This window comes from Chamaea fasciata, unplaced genomic scaffold (assembly GCF_029207755.1).
Source record: "Chamaea fasciata isolate MVZ Bird 193981 ecotype frontalis unplaced genomic scaffold, bChaFas1.0.hap1 SCAF_3, whole genome shotgun sequence".
Lineage (NCBI taxonomy): Eukaryota > Metazoa > Chordata > Aves > Passeriformes > Sylviidae > Chamaea > Chamaea fasciata.
The window spans coordinates 4,855,827-4,869,954 of record NW_027094088.1 but is presented as its reverse complement, the minus strand read 5'-3'; the positions used below and the strand labels follow the sequence as shown (position 1 = coordinate 4,869,954).

Below are 14,128 nucleotides of genomic sequence, written 5' to 3'. Positions count from 1 at the left end.
TCTTTCCAAACAGAACGGATTTGCCATGGTAATGGGAATCAACCTAGCGTGAGCAAATTCATTTTGACGACTAAAATACGTCTTTGACAAGATGATTACATGGGATCAGTTGCAAGATTATTCTGTTTATTTCACAGCTGAAGGACAAGTGGATGTATCGAGTTAACCCTACCTCAGGCATGCTGGGCTGTGCATCTCATTTGTTCTCTTTATTGTCATAAGTACTATCATCTGGCCTTAACCCACGTGGCCATAATGAAGCACGGTTATTTATGTGTAGGTTGTGATTCAGAAGGTATTTACAGTACCAGTAATAATGCTGGGTTTCAGAACACGTATGGAACAAGTGCCTAGTACCTTTTTTCTCTTCTTTCCCCCTTCTTCTTTCCTTTAAAACATCTTTATATTCGGTGCCATCTGGTGCTGATGATTCCCACATAGCAAGTACTTGGTGCATGGTGGAGATCCCTGTCATACTGACTGCAGAGATGGCCTTCAGTGCAGTCCCACAGTTTAAAAATGTGACAAGCTACTATTTGAAGAGCATAATTTTTTATATATCTGTAAACATACTGACAAATTTATAAACTTAAAACGTGGAAGTTGTTTTTTTTTTTTTTTCCATTTTAACAGCCTTGTTGATTAAGCTGTGGGACTCAGGGTTGATTTTAGCACACAGGAACAGTCTGCAAACTGTTACATCTTGATATATGCACAAATATGCCAGTGTAGATATTTTTTCTGAGAAAATATGAAAACACATAATGATTATTTGTGTTGATGTGCATTTAGTTTCTTTTCATGATTTGCTTCAAAATGAAATCATTAAACTGGCAAATAAGAATATTAAGCCTGTGACGAGCCTTTTGGAATCCATAGAGAAAGAAACATGCATTAAATGAATAAAAACCTGCCTAGCACTTAAGCTATGCTAACAAAAAAGGATACAGACCTTTTTTTTTAACCAGGATGAGTTGATTTACAGAAAACATTGGGCATCTGAGTTAAACTGACAAATTATAACACTTATCCCTACAGTTACTGAAGTGATTTTTCTGGATTGACAATTGCTTGTTAGCTTTATAGACCTCCTGTTACAATCTGTTATCTTAATCCTCAAATAGATCATATTGAAGTTTGATTACTTAATACCTGTGTTTGGTTAATGGGCTTTTCATGGGGAGGTGGCATTTCCTGATTGTGAGTTAGACATTTTTTGTAAGATTGGATCAAAACCAGTAAAAAGTCAGATAAAGCCATCAGCATCTCCACGTCGTTTGGGAGTCCCTGAGATAGATTTCTGTTAGTTTTGTGGCACAAAATCCTTGTGGCACTGTCATGCTTTGAAGAACATTGTGCAGGGCCATGAGCCGGGCTCTGTGATCCTTGTGGGTACATTTCAATTCAGAATAATCTGCAATTCCATGGACTACTGGTGTACATTCTTTTGATACTGCATGGATAAATTAGGCAAAGAGTAACAAACATTTACAACAGAGTAAATGTTTCCCCACTGAATCCCCCAAGCACAAAAGATGAAGCATTTACACAGGGGTGTCCAACAACAGGGAATTGATTGCATATTTTCTGTACTTTGATGAAACAGGGGGAGTTATGTTCTTACTGATTGCATTCCAGGGAATAAATACAGAATGTAATGGGAATGTCAGTGTGTATCTCTAGTTACTATCTTAGTTCTTCCCCACACTCTTCTCCTCGAAAACAGCACATTTATTTCCTATCAGATGCATCAGAATAATTCTGCCATATCTTATCGTACCTTTGCAGTAAAATTATGGCCGTGATGACTGCAAGGACTCACGCAGCCTAGAGCTTGCTTTGCCAGCCTTTTCACAGGTCAGGGTTACAATTTCCAGGAATAAGTTGGCAAAGCCCTGGAAAGAGTAGCAAAGTCTTAAGTTTGAAGGCTCTCAAAGCTTTCCTGGGCTGTCGCTGTGGGTAGTATCTGTGCGAAGACCTCCCAAAAGCAGTAGAGATGAGGTGTGCTTTATGTGATGGTACCAGGGTGCACACCCTCGTTCCCACTGCCTTAGAAGGTCTGCACCCACTTAGAAGGTTTGCATCAGCTGTGATGATGAGAGCTGTGCTTAAAGGATGGCTCATGAGCTCAGAGAGACGCTAGGGGAGTGGCTGCTCCTATCCAGGATTTTGCTGTGCTTGGGGAGTTGGGATCCTGGTAAAGGGTGGTGAGATGTGATCAGCTGGCACTGCAAAATGCAGACTGTGGCAATAAAATTCTGTATCTTCAGGAGGCAGGCACAGCCTGCACTGGTTTTGTGGTACAGCTGGGTGTGTTGCCAAGGTGTTTGCTGGGGCAGTGAAGGATGCAGAAAGCTCAGGCCAAGTTAGATACCTGTGTCTGTGGGTAGGTACACTTTGCCACACACCTGGCCATGACACACAACCTGTCAACCCTCTCTTTTCCTCCAGGCAGATAAACACAGTGAAGTCCTGTACCTCGTGGCCACTGTGTGCTTTTTTTGTGCCCTTGTCCTTTTCAGTATGCTGGGGGAACGCTCACTGCAGTAACATGGCCCAGTGTCACTCATTACTTTACCTGTTTTATCTTTTGTGAAATTGAGCCTTTAGCCAGAATTGCCTGAGCTGCTGCTCCAGCAGTCAGTAAACTGTGAGGCACCTCGAGCTCATTTCTCTCAAGTAATTTGATTCCCACACGCTTCCCGAGATTGCTTTCTTGCTGAAAGTGGGAAAAGGGGGATGGGGGTGTAGATGGGAGCAGACCAGGAATGTTATGGCAGGCAAATGTAGGTTAGAGATAAAAACAATGCAAAAGCCTGTTTTAGAAGAGCCCATCTCACTTTAACTCAGTCCTGTAAACAAAAATGTTTGTCTGTTTGGGAATCAGAGACACAGGGGCTTTTGTGCTGGTGCAAGGTTTGCAACAGGAGGCTAATTCCATCCTGGTTCTGCACACGGTCAGTAAAATAATCCTTTCCATAAAATTACCAGAAATGTGTGTAAAATGCTAATTAGATGAATCTTTTTGGGGGCTTAGCTGGTCATGAAAGGCTCTGATGGGTTTCAACTTACTTTCCAAAATCATACACAGAATTCAAGGCTGTTTATTTAGGTCGCTGAGCTGTTTCCTTTACATTGTGGTGACTTAGTAGTAATTGAACACCAGTTTTCTAGATAACATTCTGTTTAAGACTGGTTAGTATGGCAGCAGTTTCTAAACAGAGTACAATTTATGGAGAGATTCTATGCTGTGCTTTATCACCGCTTTGGCCAACCTGCTGCAAGGGAGTGAAAAACAAGCCTGAAAAGTTAATCTTGCTGGAGGGAGAATTGTTCTGAAAATAATAAACCATTCAGTGCATAAACAATAGCATATCAGTTGTCTGAAATATGCATTTGTCCCTCTGCACGGTGTTCATTTTGTGTCCAGGCAGAGCTACCACACTCACAGGGCATGGAATTTCTGTGTGGAAGAAGCCCCAGTTTGTTAGCTAGGATATTACTAATTTGAGCAGATGGTCTGCTTTGAGCTCTGTTATTTTATAGGATGAAAATGAGGCTGTTGGAAGTCCCTGCTCTGGGTTTCGTTAGTGGTCGTTAGTTGGTGTCATGAGACATATGCCTCGATGATATCAGCAGCATTATTAAATGGTACAAGAATTTATTTTCCCAGCAGCAATAGAAGTATCCACAGTAACATTTGTAGGGTCTAAGCTAGTTTTTTTTTTTGTTTGTTTTTTTTTTTTTGTTTTTTTTTTTTTTATCTTGGATTTGATAAGTATATTTTTTAAAATGTAAAAATATGCTTTGTTGAGAAATGTATTCAAAGGAAGCACATGCTAAATGTTGGTATTATCCAAAATTGACTATTTTACTTGCTTTTTGTGATGAATGGTTGTCATCTGTCACTTCAAAACAGTACACATGCTGCTGGAGCAAGTCTTTGCAGAGTCAATTTACCGGGTGTGATGTTTCGGGAATGTGATTCAGTGCAGGGATTTTGGATTGGGTTGGGTTTTTTTCCTAACCTTGCATTGCACAAGTTCTGAAAAAGGGTTAAAGAAGAAAATTCGTGGGTTTTTTGCGGTATCTGTGTTTCAGTTTGTGGTGCAAGGGTGAGGATGTATGATGTAAGAAAGGCTGTATCTCCACAGCTCTATGCTGAATTTCATGACTCTTGCTAACCCTATTGCTTGCTTGTCCACTGTGCCTGCAGCTCCACCTCTTCAAAGCCTGTTCTGTTAATCCAACCTACTGAGAGCCATTCATGAAGCTTACAGGGTTTTATTTTTAAATCCTCACAGAAATGATTTGCTGCCCCCAAGTTAGGAATTTAAAGCAAAATTAAATTAAGGGTGCCCAAGTAATGAAAGCACCCTTGGATTTGGTAGGTAGAAACCATCAAAGTAAAAAAGTCTGTATCCCTGGAAAGATTTTTGATATTGTTTAGTGCTGGAGGGAATTACTGTTGCTAATGCATCATGCAACATAAGGCCTTAAGTTCATATGCTAATGCTTCATGAATTCTTTAATTTCCAAAGCTGTTTGTTATGATTTAGGTCATAAATTGAGAGATTTCCAACTCAAACATTTCTCTCTTTATAAGGCCTATGGCACTGGGGTCATAGTGTGGTACAGTTTTGCTGACAGATGGATTAGAGAAAGAAAGCCTTAAGAAAGCCCTTGTGCCTTAAGAAATGTCTGAATTTTTCTTGCTGCCATGAAATGTAAGCCTAATATTTGTTATTGTGATATATGTGTTGAATGGTTGCCTGCCTAGTATGACACATGTACAGCTCTCTATTGTTTCTTCTTCTCCTGAGCAGTGGACTTTTCTTAACTGAAGTAAAAGAAAAAAAAAAAGAGAAAAATCCAATAAAGCATTGTTGTGCCTATTTTCAATTTATTTAGCTGGGGAAGAATGTAATAGATGTTACCTGAAACCTTTATACAAATCTGTGAAGAAGGGAGTTGACCAACTGTAATTCCAAAATATTTTAAAGAATAGGGGGGTCTTATATATATATATTTTTTTCTTATATATGTAACAAACATACCTGTATATATATCTTATATATAAAAGAAATATATGCCTTTTATTTATCTCTCATTTCCTCTCTTTTTAGGTTTTCCAAATGAGCCTGCTGCTGTCATTGCCCTTAACACTATTAAGGAATGGTTAAGCAAGAATCACAATGAGGTATGGAACAAAATATTTTTTTTTTTTTTCAAATTTCTGTTTAAGGTTATCGTCTTTGACTCCAGAACTGTGAAAAGAGTAAACACAGGCTTGAGACTTGAAGTCTTTTACTATTTAGTCTTAAGACCAGTGAAGTCAGGTCAGGACAATACAGCCAGGGGAAGATTTTTATGTCTAAAAGCTCTACAGGAGTTCAAAAGAGATACCTTTGTTCGAAACCATACTGTGCATTTCCTGTGCATTGTAATCTTTCCTGGCAAAGCAGAAGACTATTCTCTTCCTTAGCTGTTTCTGACTGTCAGAGTTTTTGGATAATAATGAGGAGATTCTTGGAGAGGAAATGTGCAAACCAGTTGTCAGTGGAAACGGTCACCAAAGGTCAGTGGCATTCCAGAGGTCACTTTACAGTAAAAAGCTGTGGGATCCTATTTTCTGTTTTCATTAATTTTTCGGTTTGCTTACTATTAAGTATTAGTTTTCCCAGAAACACTCCACAAATATAAGAACTTTTAATAGTACTGGTCATCTTCCAGTGGCAACATAATAGTGATTATTTGTACAAGACAAAAAGTGCTTTTAACAGAAGGATCTGCATCTCTCCCCTCTCTACTGTTTGTCTTTCTGTGTTCCTAGTGTTGGGTTGGAGAAGTGCAGCAAAAAGAGGCAAAACAGATAAAAGAATCATGTCTTGAAGTGAGAGTCTGCCTGTTTCCTTATGACAACAGCCAGCAGATTTCAGACAATAAAAGTTTGGTTTTTTTGTCTGCAAACATTGAACAAAGCATTCAAGGACATAATTAGGAGGTTTTTTCCTCTAGCAATATATTCCTAAGAATCTGATATGTCAGGTTATGAATTCAGTGGGTTTATTTTGTTTGGTTTGGGATTTTTGCTGACTTTGAATTGAGAGGAAGTGATACATTGAGATTTGAGTGGTACAGTTGAGGTTTTCAAACCTGGGAGTGCACTAAGGAGTGCACACCTGTTGGACTCTGATTCTTTGTAGCACTGAGTAGTTGGTTGCTGTGGCTTTTGCTCCTGTCACAGTTGGCTCCCCGCAGCTAGAAATCTGAGTTTTGGATGGACAGACTTCATTAACACTGTTAGGACCTAAATCTCATCTGCTTAGCCCTAAACTTGTATTTTTGGGATCTCGTCTGTTTGTAATTTTAACCTCGATGTGTGAGGCTAAACCCAATATATTTGTGGCGCTTACCATCTTATGATTTCTTCTAGCTTCATTTTTACCACATAATTTTAAAAATGGGCTCGAAGGTTTGGGTTTGTTTTTTTTCTCCAGAAATAAGTTTTTCTTCCTCAAAATCTGAGTCTGTATTGTATACACACCTCCTGCCTTGCTCCTCACAAACTCCAATTTAACCAGAATTACTTGTAAATAAGTAGCTGTAGTTTATAATGTTTGGACAGTGAAAGGAGCTCAGGCTGTCCTAACCACAAAGCAATATTTAAAGTTATCCTACTCACCTTAGACCACAGCTGTTTTTTCAGTTTGGACTATTACAGCCCATAATTGTTGTCTTAAATGTAGTTTTCCTAACATCCTGAATCCCAGTTTCACGAAGCTGAGGTCTCACTCTGTTTGATGCATTTGAAGACATATGGGTGGTGCAATTTTTGCATATTACTGATTATGATGATTCAGAGCTGTTCCCCCAGAGTTTTTTGTTGATTTTCAAAGGAAGTGGAGTATTAGGTTTCTGTCAAGTTTTGAGGGTTTGATTATCCACATCTTTGTGCTTTCTCCCATGAAGCTTACCCTCTTCCTAAGGTTTTTCCACAATCCACTGGCTTTGGTTTTAGAATATGGCACATTAGCATGTTTTACATGTCATTAACAGGACTGCAGCAAAATAAAGACACTTTATTTTATTGAAGACAGCAGTAACTTAGGCAGTAAAAGGGATCTTTGGGAAGCATACCATTACTGGGTTGCTGGTATTTAATGTGTATAGCAAGGTGAGCATAGTTATCTGGTTTAAAAGAACTGAAGTAGCTCTGTGCCAGGTGTCAATCTGATCCATTTCGTATTGTTATGGAATCACAGAATGTTTTGCATAAAAAAGTAGATCTAGTCCAACCCCTGGTATGGGCAGGGATGCTACCCACTAGACCAGGATGCTCAGGGCCCCGTCCGTCCTGGCCTTGAACACTTCCAGAGATTTGTAACTTACTCTCTTGGACTAGATTTTGTGTTTTGAGTAGTAGTATTATATATTACCCAAGCTTTTCCCCAAAGTAGCTCATCACACAGCAATGGAATGAAGAGGACTTTCTGTGCTTTAACACAGTCTCCTCTTGCTGCACACAGCCGTATGATACAGTCTTTTCTACAAAGTTCTGTCTTAAAGACAGATCAATTCCTGCCACACCCACTGGATATTTAAATTCATATTTTCTAGTCTGGGAGCAAAACCTCTAATGATCTGGCACAAGCGCAGCTTTTCAGACAGGGTGCTGTCTTCATCTCCTTCCTGTTACTACTGACCAAACTTGCTCCCCTGGCACTGCCAGGATGAGTTGGTGTGTCCTGCTAAACACCCTCTCCTGAACAAGAGAGGCCTCCTGCAGTTGGCTCTGCCAGAGTTAAATTAAATCAAAGTCGGCTTCTTTCCCTCACCCTTTGTCCTGCAATCTGCCTCACCTGTGAGGAAGTTCTGCTCCTTTAGTCCCAGAGGAGTCTGGCAGCCCAGTGATGCCCTTGGACCTAACCACTCACTGAGGTCTCAACCTCTGTGATTGTAGAATGTGAGTTGGCTGATTGAATTCAAGAAGTTTTAGTGCAAGATAGATAGCGTGCTCACTAGGGAGTCTGCCTCCATTGCAATGTACCTGGCACAAATAGGTAGAAGGAAAGCTGACAAATTTCCAAGTCTTTTGTTGTTCCCTACAGCAGCCGTGTCTCCTCTGCCTTCCAGCAACCCAGGAATCTGTGACAAATCTGGGAGAGATAAGGCAATATTCTTGTTTTCACCTCTCTACCTTCCTGTAGTACTTCTTTCCTTTGATGCTATAATGAAGATTTTTTAGATACTGATATTAATTCAAAACATAAATAAATCAGTTGCTATATTCCTTAGTCAGCCCAGGGGCCTGAAAATGTAACTTGAATGACTCCCGCAAGCTGTGCTGGAGTCCTGCAAATTTCTCTGTCAAAGTATTTAAAAGACAAGTGATTTGCATTTAATAAAAGGTTTCCTTACCCAAGCCCGTGGTTGTGCTTGACCCCTCAGGTGTTTGTATAAAAACTTATTAGCATGCTTAACTCTGATGTCACTTAGATGAATGTCTCATTACCATGCAAATGGAGTTAGCTCCTTCCTGAGGTTAATTGTTACAAAGCAACAGAGATATTTCTATTGTCATTCACTCAAACATACAGCCACCATAGTCCACCAGCCTAAAAGTCAACTACATAAAATCGGTTGGGAAAAGCAACTATCTTTAGTTTTAAAAAAAATAATCTGTTTGTAAGTAGTGGTCTGGACTCAGTTGTGTGTAACAGCAGCACCGTTCTGCTCTTGAAATGAACCCTTTAGTCAAACTAATCTCTGGCCAAGCTTTACACCCAGGTTTGCTGACTTGCAGCCAGGGGGCAAATCTAGTTTAGAAGCTGGTGAATGGTGTTGTGCTGTGAGTGGAGAAATCCCTTGGAGCAAACTCTTTCCTGGTACGGCCTCAGTCAGCAGCAGTGGTTAATTTACTGCAGACCACCTAGGCTACCTCCTTAGCAAACTGTGTTTTCACATTGCACACAGTGCTCCTGAGGTTTAATAGAATTCTTCAGAGCACAAAATAGAATTGGCGTCCACTCTTTAGGAGATTACACCCTGGGACTCATTTTTAAAATGCACATTAAGTTCTTTAAACAGGTCAGAATGTTTCTTTTGGGGATAATTTGGTCAGAATGCTTCTTTTCTGGGATAATTTGGGGTGTTGCCAGCTGATTTCCTGTAATGGTATCTCAAAAACATTGTGGCAACTTTAAATACTGCATCCCCTACATTATTGGGGGTGATGGGGAGAGGGTTATCTTTGGGTTTTTGTGGCAGATATCTAGGAATGTTTGCAATGATAGACATTATCTACTTTTACTTTGCTGTGTTTCTCAAAAGGGTGAAAAATAAAAAAGATCCAAGTGTATGCCTCAACGTACAGTACACTGACATGAAAAGCCTCAGGACTTTTTTAATGCTCAAGAAAAGACTTTAATTTAACAGCACATTTGGTTCAAAGTATTGTTCCTTCTCTTGCACCATATCTCACAACGTTTGTTACACACCCTGGTAGAACAACAACTAGGAAAGTGCAATGGCAATGTATGTGCCATTGAAATAACCAATATAAATTAAAAGCACAGAGGTGGGAAATAAATCAACACATCCTTGATTCCTTTTTGTTAGACTCATTGCTGAAGAGAGACTTTTTTCTTATCTTGCCTGAAGCACGAGTCACCTTGTTTTTTAGCAGGTAGTTACGTATCATCCTACAGCCAAGGGAAGAAAAAAATAATCTATTTCCAGCAAAGCAGGATGAGCCAAATCCTGGTCCAGCTGAAATCAGTGCAACTCTCTTTTAATGGGGATGGGGATCACACTGGCTATACTCCTCCTGACAAAAATGTTCATGAGGAAACCCGTTTGTCTAGTGAGGCACACTCCAGGACGGGTGCCCTACACCTGTGCTTCCTTTGGTACTGTGCTCCATCCAATTATGATCTGGGGGGGTATTTTCTACGACTCGGGTGGCTAAAGGCAGGATATCTCACACACCTAAGATGGTGCTGGGTACTGGTGACCAGTTTGGAGAGAGATGTTGTGATGACCAGCTATGGCCTGGGAGGGCAAAGCAAAGGGAGCTGCCACCACTCTCTGTTGCACAAAGCAGGCTTGCCTGAAAGATAATTTAAACATTAATTTTATTTTGTTTTTAATTTCTTTAACCCCCTCCTTTCTGTGGTCTCAGCAATTTAATTTTGGCTCTTCATTCTTCAGAGGCAATTAAACAAAGTGGCATCTTGAGACAGGGTCTAGTCTTTATCTCTGCGGAAGGATGCAGATGGAGACAGCATGTCTTGGAAAATGTTGCCTGGTGCAGCTCCATTTAATGTAACCTCACTTAGATTCCCCGGGGGCAGAGCAACTAACTTCCAACATGTATGCCAGAAAGGAGTGGAGCAGTTAGCTGACAATATTTAATTAATGAAAGTAAGTTTAAAAAAACCCCTAACATGTATATTAATGCAAACAGCTCCCCTTAAGACAAGCCTGACTTTTAGTTTTGATTTGTTAGTTTTTGTGTTTACAGTTTTACAGTTGTCAACAAAAGCATGTGAAATTTTAACAAAAATATATGTATTCATGCCTAAGGCGATGTCTTTTGGTTTGGGCCTGCGGTGGCTTGTATTTATTTTAAAGAATATTTATTACTCAGAAATCAAGCTCTGAAAACGCAGGTTTTGATTGAAGCCACTGACAGATCCTCAAGGACAGCGAGGGTGCCGATAAAAATTCATCCGGCTATTTTGGTTGCTCTGATATGCCAGTATCACTTGATTAACATAATCTCCTCCCCTCCCCCAGCACTGTTCTCTTGGGTAGGTTAAAAAATGATCTCCTTTCTATTTCTACATTCTAATTAGGTGGTAATCATATGCTGCTCTGATTGAAATGAAAATCAGCCATCATGCCACTGTCATCTTGCTGAAGTTGAGAAAAAAAAATGCTTTTCAACTGGTACAAAATTAAAATGATTTATTTGCTCTGTGTAGCTGCTCTCTCACCAGGCTCAGAGAGATTCAATGCTGTCCCCAAAGCCCAGATCTAACTATCATCCCAGCAGACAAGTCATTTTCTGAAATGATAAGGCAGCTGCCAAGGCAGCAATGCTTTTCTTATATGTTCTTCAGGTTGTGGTTTAGTTAGAGGGGTGATAAAGTGAAGTGGACAAAGCCTGTCTTTGTTACACATAATACTTTATTTATTAACTTGAGAAGATTTTGGTATTTTTGCTCCAGATACTGAGGAACAGGCAGGAAGGATCCCTCCTGGCCAGAACTGTTGGTGCTCATGATGGCTGGGGATGTCCCAAGGGAGTGTCCTGTGGTGTGGTTTGAGATGCTTGTTTGTGACCAAAATCAAACTGGGAGGAAGGATTTGGTGTTGTGGCTTTCTGTCAGCTCTTCCCTCTAAAATTTGTGGAGGATCAAGGGAATCCATGCAGTGTAGATATATTCCCTGAATACATCTTTGTAAAGGTTTGTCTAACCTTTGTGTGCTGCATCAAAAACACCTCCACTAACTCCACTGCAGCTAATGAGTGTCACTAATACAAAACAGAGCTCTGCATGGGTTCTTTCGTGTTTACAGCAGTTAACTAGCTAATAATTGAAATTTGCCAAAGAATTTGTTCTTTTTATCCTTCCAGTTTAATAGTAGTTATGATAACAGGAGCCTGGATAGCTTCAAAATTGTACAGGGGTGTAGCTAAATTACCAAAATTGTCTCTGCTTAAGTGCGGAGTTTTTGTTTTGTTTCTTTGATTTATTTTTTTCCTTGTGATTTCTGGGTATTTGGAGGGACCTTACAACTATAGTGAGCAGTGTGAAAAAATACTTAAAAATAAGGAGAAACAGTGGGGTTTTTTTTTGTTGTTACTTCTTGCTTGACAAAAAAGATCACGATGACATCCTGTTATTTCTGTACTGGCTTTCAGCCAGAAATCTGATAATTTCAACTGGCTCCTCAAATTAAGGCAATGCAGAAGAGGTCCAGCCTTCATTTTGGAAGGATTCAGTTATTGTTGCTGCCCTTCTGGGGTCTTCAAGTTGGCTTGTGTCCCTCACCCTGCGTGTATGTAGGAATAAATAACTGAAGAACAACAATCCACGTAGCTGGAGTGAGAGTCATGGACAAAATACTTCCTGAGTAATGGAGAAAATGCTGCTGCAATCTTTGTTTTGCTTCTGAGCTCTTCCCATTAGTGAATCTGTTGCAATTTATATTCTGCTCTACTTTGGTGTCATGACTGGACTGTATCAGTGGATTATAGCTGGGTCTTAGCAGGAGCTGTGCTGAGATGGGGTAAGAGGGAGGAGATGTGGAGCAGGTTGAAGAGGGAGGAGATGTGGAGCAGGTTGAAGAGGGAGGAGATGTGGAGCAGGTTGAAGAGGGAGGAGATGTGGAGCAGGTTGAAGAGGAAGGGGATGTGGAGCAGGTTGAAGAGGAAGGGGATGTGGAGCAGGTTTTCCTTCTGCTCTGTGCAGGTTTGCAGGGAGGCTCCTGTTGTGGAGACAGTGCTTTTGGGAGGCTTGTGGGAGAAGCTGCCTGCCAGGGATGGGTTTGGCTGGCAGTCACCAGCAGACAGAAGCCAGGTGGGATGGATGGGCACCAGCTGCTGGCCAGGCTGCTTGCCCAGCCTCAGGCCTCAGGGACAGAGATGGTACAAGACAGGAGCCCGTGCTTTTTCCTGCTGGCACTTCCCTGGCATCCTGCAAAACTGCTTTGGGTGTTCCATTTCCAAAAGACTCACATGACTGTTTTGCTTCTGGAAAGGTGCCACTTTGGTTTGATTGAAATTCAGTTCTCTTGCCTACAGTTCTTCCCAAAACAAAACGTCCAGCATGGGATGTGGCGGTGAAATAATACTAAAATACAAAAAAAAAAAAATACATTAGGTAAGTCTTATGCTGAAGCAAACATTGGATCACCCTATGAAGAACCACACTGGTATGAAAGAAATAACTGTAAACAGAATATTTTGTTAGCTTTTATTCCACTTTCCCATCTAAGATCTGCCCAATTCCTACCACATCAGCCATCAATAGTAGGTCACAATCAAATATATACAGGAGGAAACCCACATGGATCTTTACAGCCAGAGTGCATTACTTGTGAGGAACAGAATGAGTTTATTGCTGCTAGACTTCAGCATCTTGACATATGGTTTGAGATATATGATTCTGACATTTAATAGGTTAGATGATATTGGCCACATACTTCATAGGTTCTGTATCCTACTGTATTCCTGGGGAGGTGAAAAATAGGTCTGTCTATTAAATATGAAATGACAGAACAGATGAGAAGAGCATTGTGGATGTGCAGAGCATTGACAATGAGGACCTGTGGAAACATGGGAATGATGGCAGGCTTCCAAGATAAAATAACTGAAAATTAATACAGAACAAATTGCTTAAATTCAAATGTCAGCCCAGTTTGAGGGTGCATATCACCTTCCTACTTAGACTTCAGGATTATGTGATTCTTTTGTTTATTTGGGATTAATGAATAAATGGAAAATGAATTAGGTGAGCTATGAAATTCTTCCATAGGAATTGTAAGCAATGCTTTGTGGGAAGAGTTTTTGAGCAAACACCACACAGAGACCTACTCAGGTTTCTCCTTACCTCTAACCTGATCTCCCATGAGATAAAAAAAAATGAAGATTAACTGTACAAGCGTAGACTGTTTACAGCTAAATCTAAATACTATTAATTTCTTGAGGCCTTATTTTCTTTTTACCTACATTTAAAAAAAAAAAAGGATGAATATACTTTGGAGCTAGTAAAATAAGTAAAAAACAACCAGTGGTTAGATGAAAAATGTGGGTGAGGGTGAAAGCAGAATTAAGTAGCTTTAAAAGCAATATAATTTACAGTTGAGATGAAAGTTTCCATGACACAGAGCACAGCTTTGGCTTGCAGTTACGCCTTGTAAATTACAAGGTCGGCGTTGCCGTGTCTCTCTTCTTTTCTGTCTGTCTTCATCCTGATTCAGGAGCACGTTTTCATTCAGGAGTAAATTTACATTTACCAGAAGTGAATTTGGGATGCTTTTCTGAACCAGGAGTGTTGCACTTCTCTGCGCTGGTATATTTGTCTCATCTTTGCTATCAGACCTAAGATACCACTTG

The 14,128-nt window shown here is 40.2% G+C and overlaps 1 protein-coding gene across 6 annotated transcripts in view; it reads left to right on the top strand.

The window, feature by feature from the left end:
• The window catches only part of MACROD2 (mono-ADP ribosylhydrolase 2), an 866,072-nt gene that overhangs the window by 589,849 nt on the left and 262,095 nt on the right, over nt 1–14,128 (top strand). For all 6 annotated transcript variants that reach the window (XM_066177797.1, XM_066177796.1, XM_066177795.1 and 3 more), the window contains exon 8: nt 5,127–5,200. In XM_066177797.1, coding sequence (XP_066033894.1) covers nt 5,127–5,200 — 74 coding nt within the window. The remainder of the gene's footprint in view (nt 1–5,126; nt 5,201–14,128) is intronic.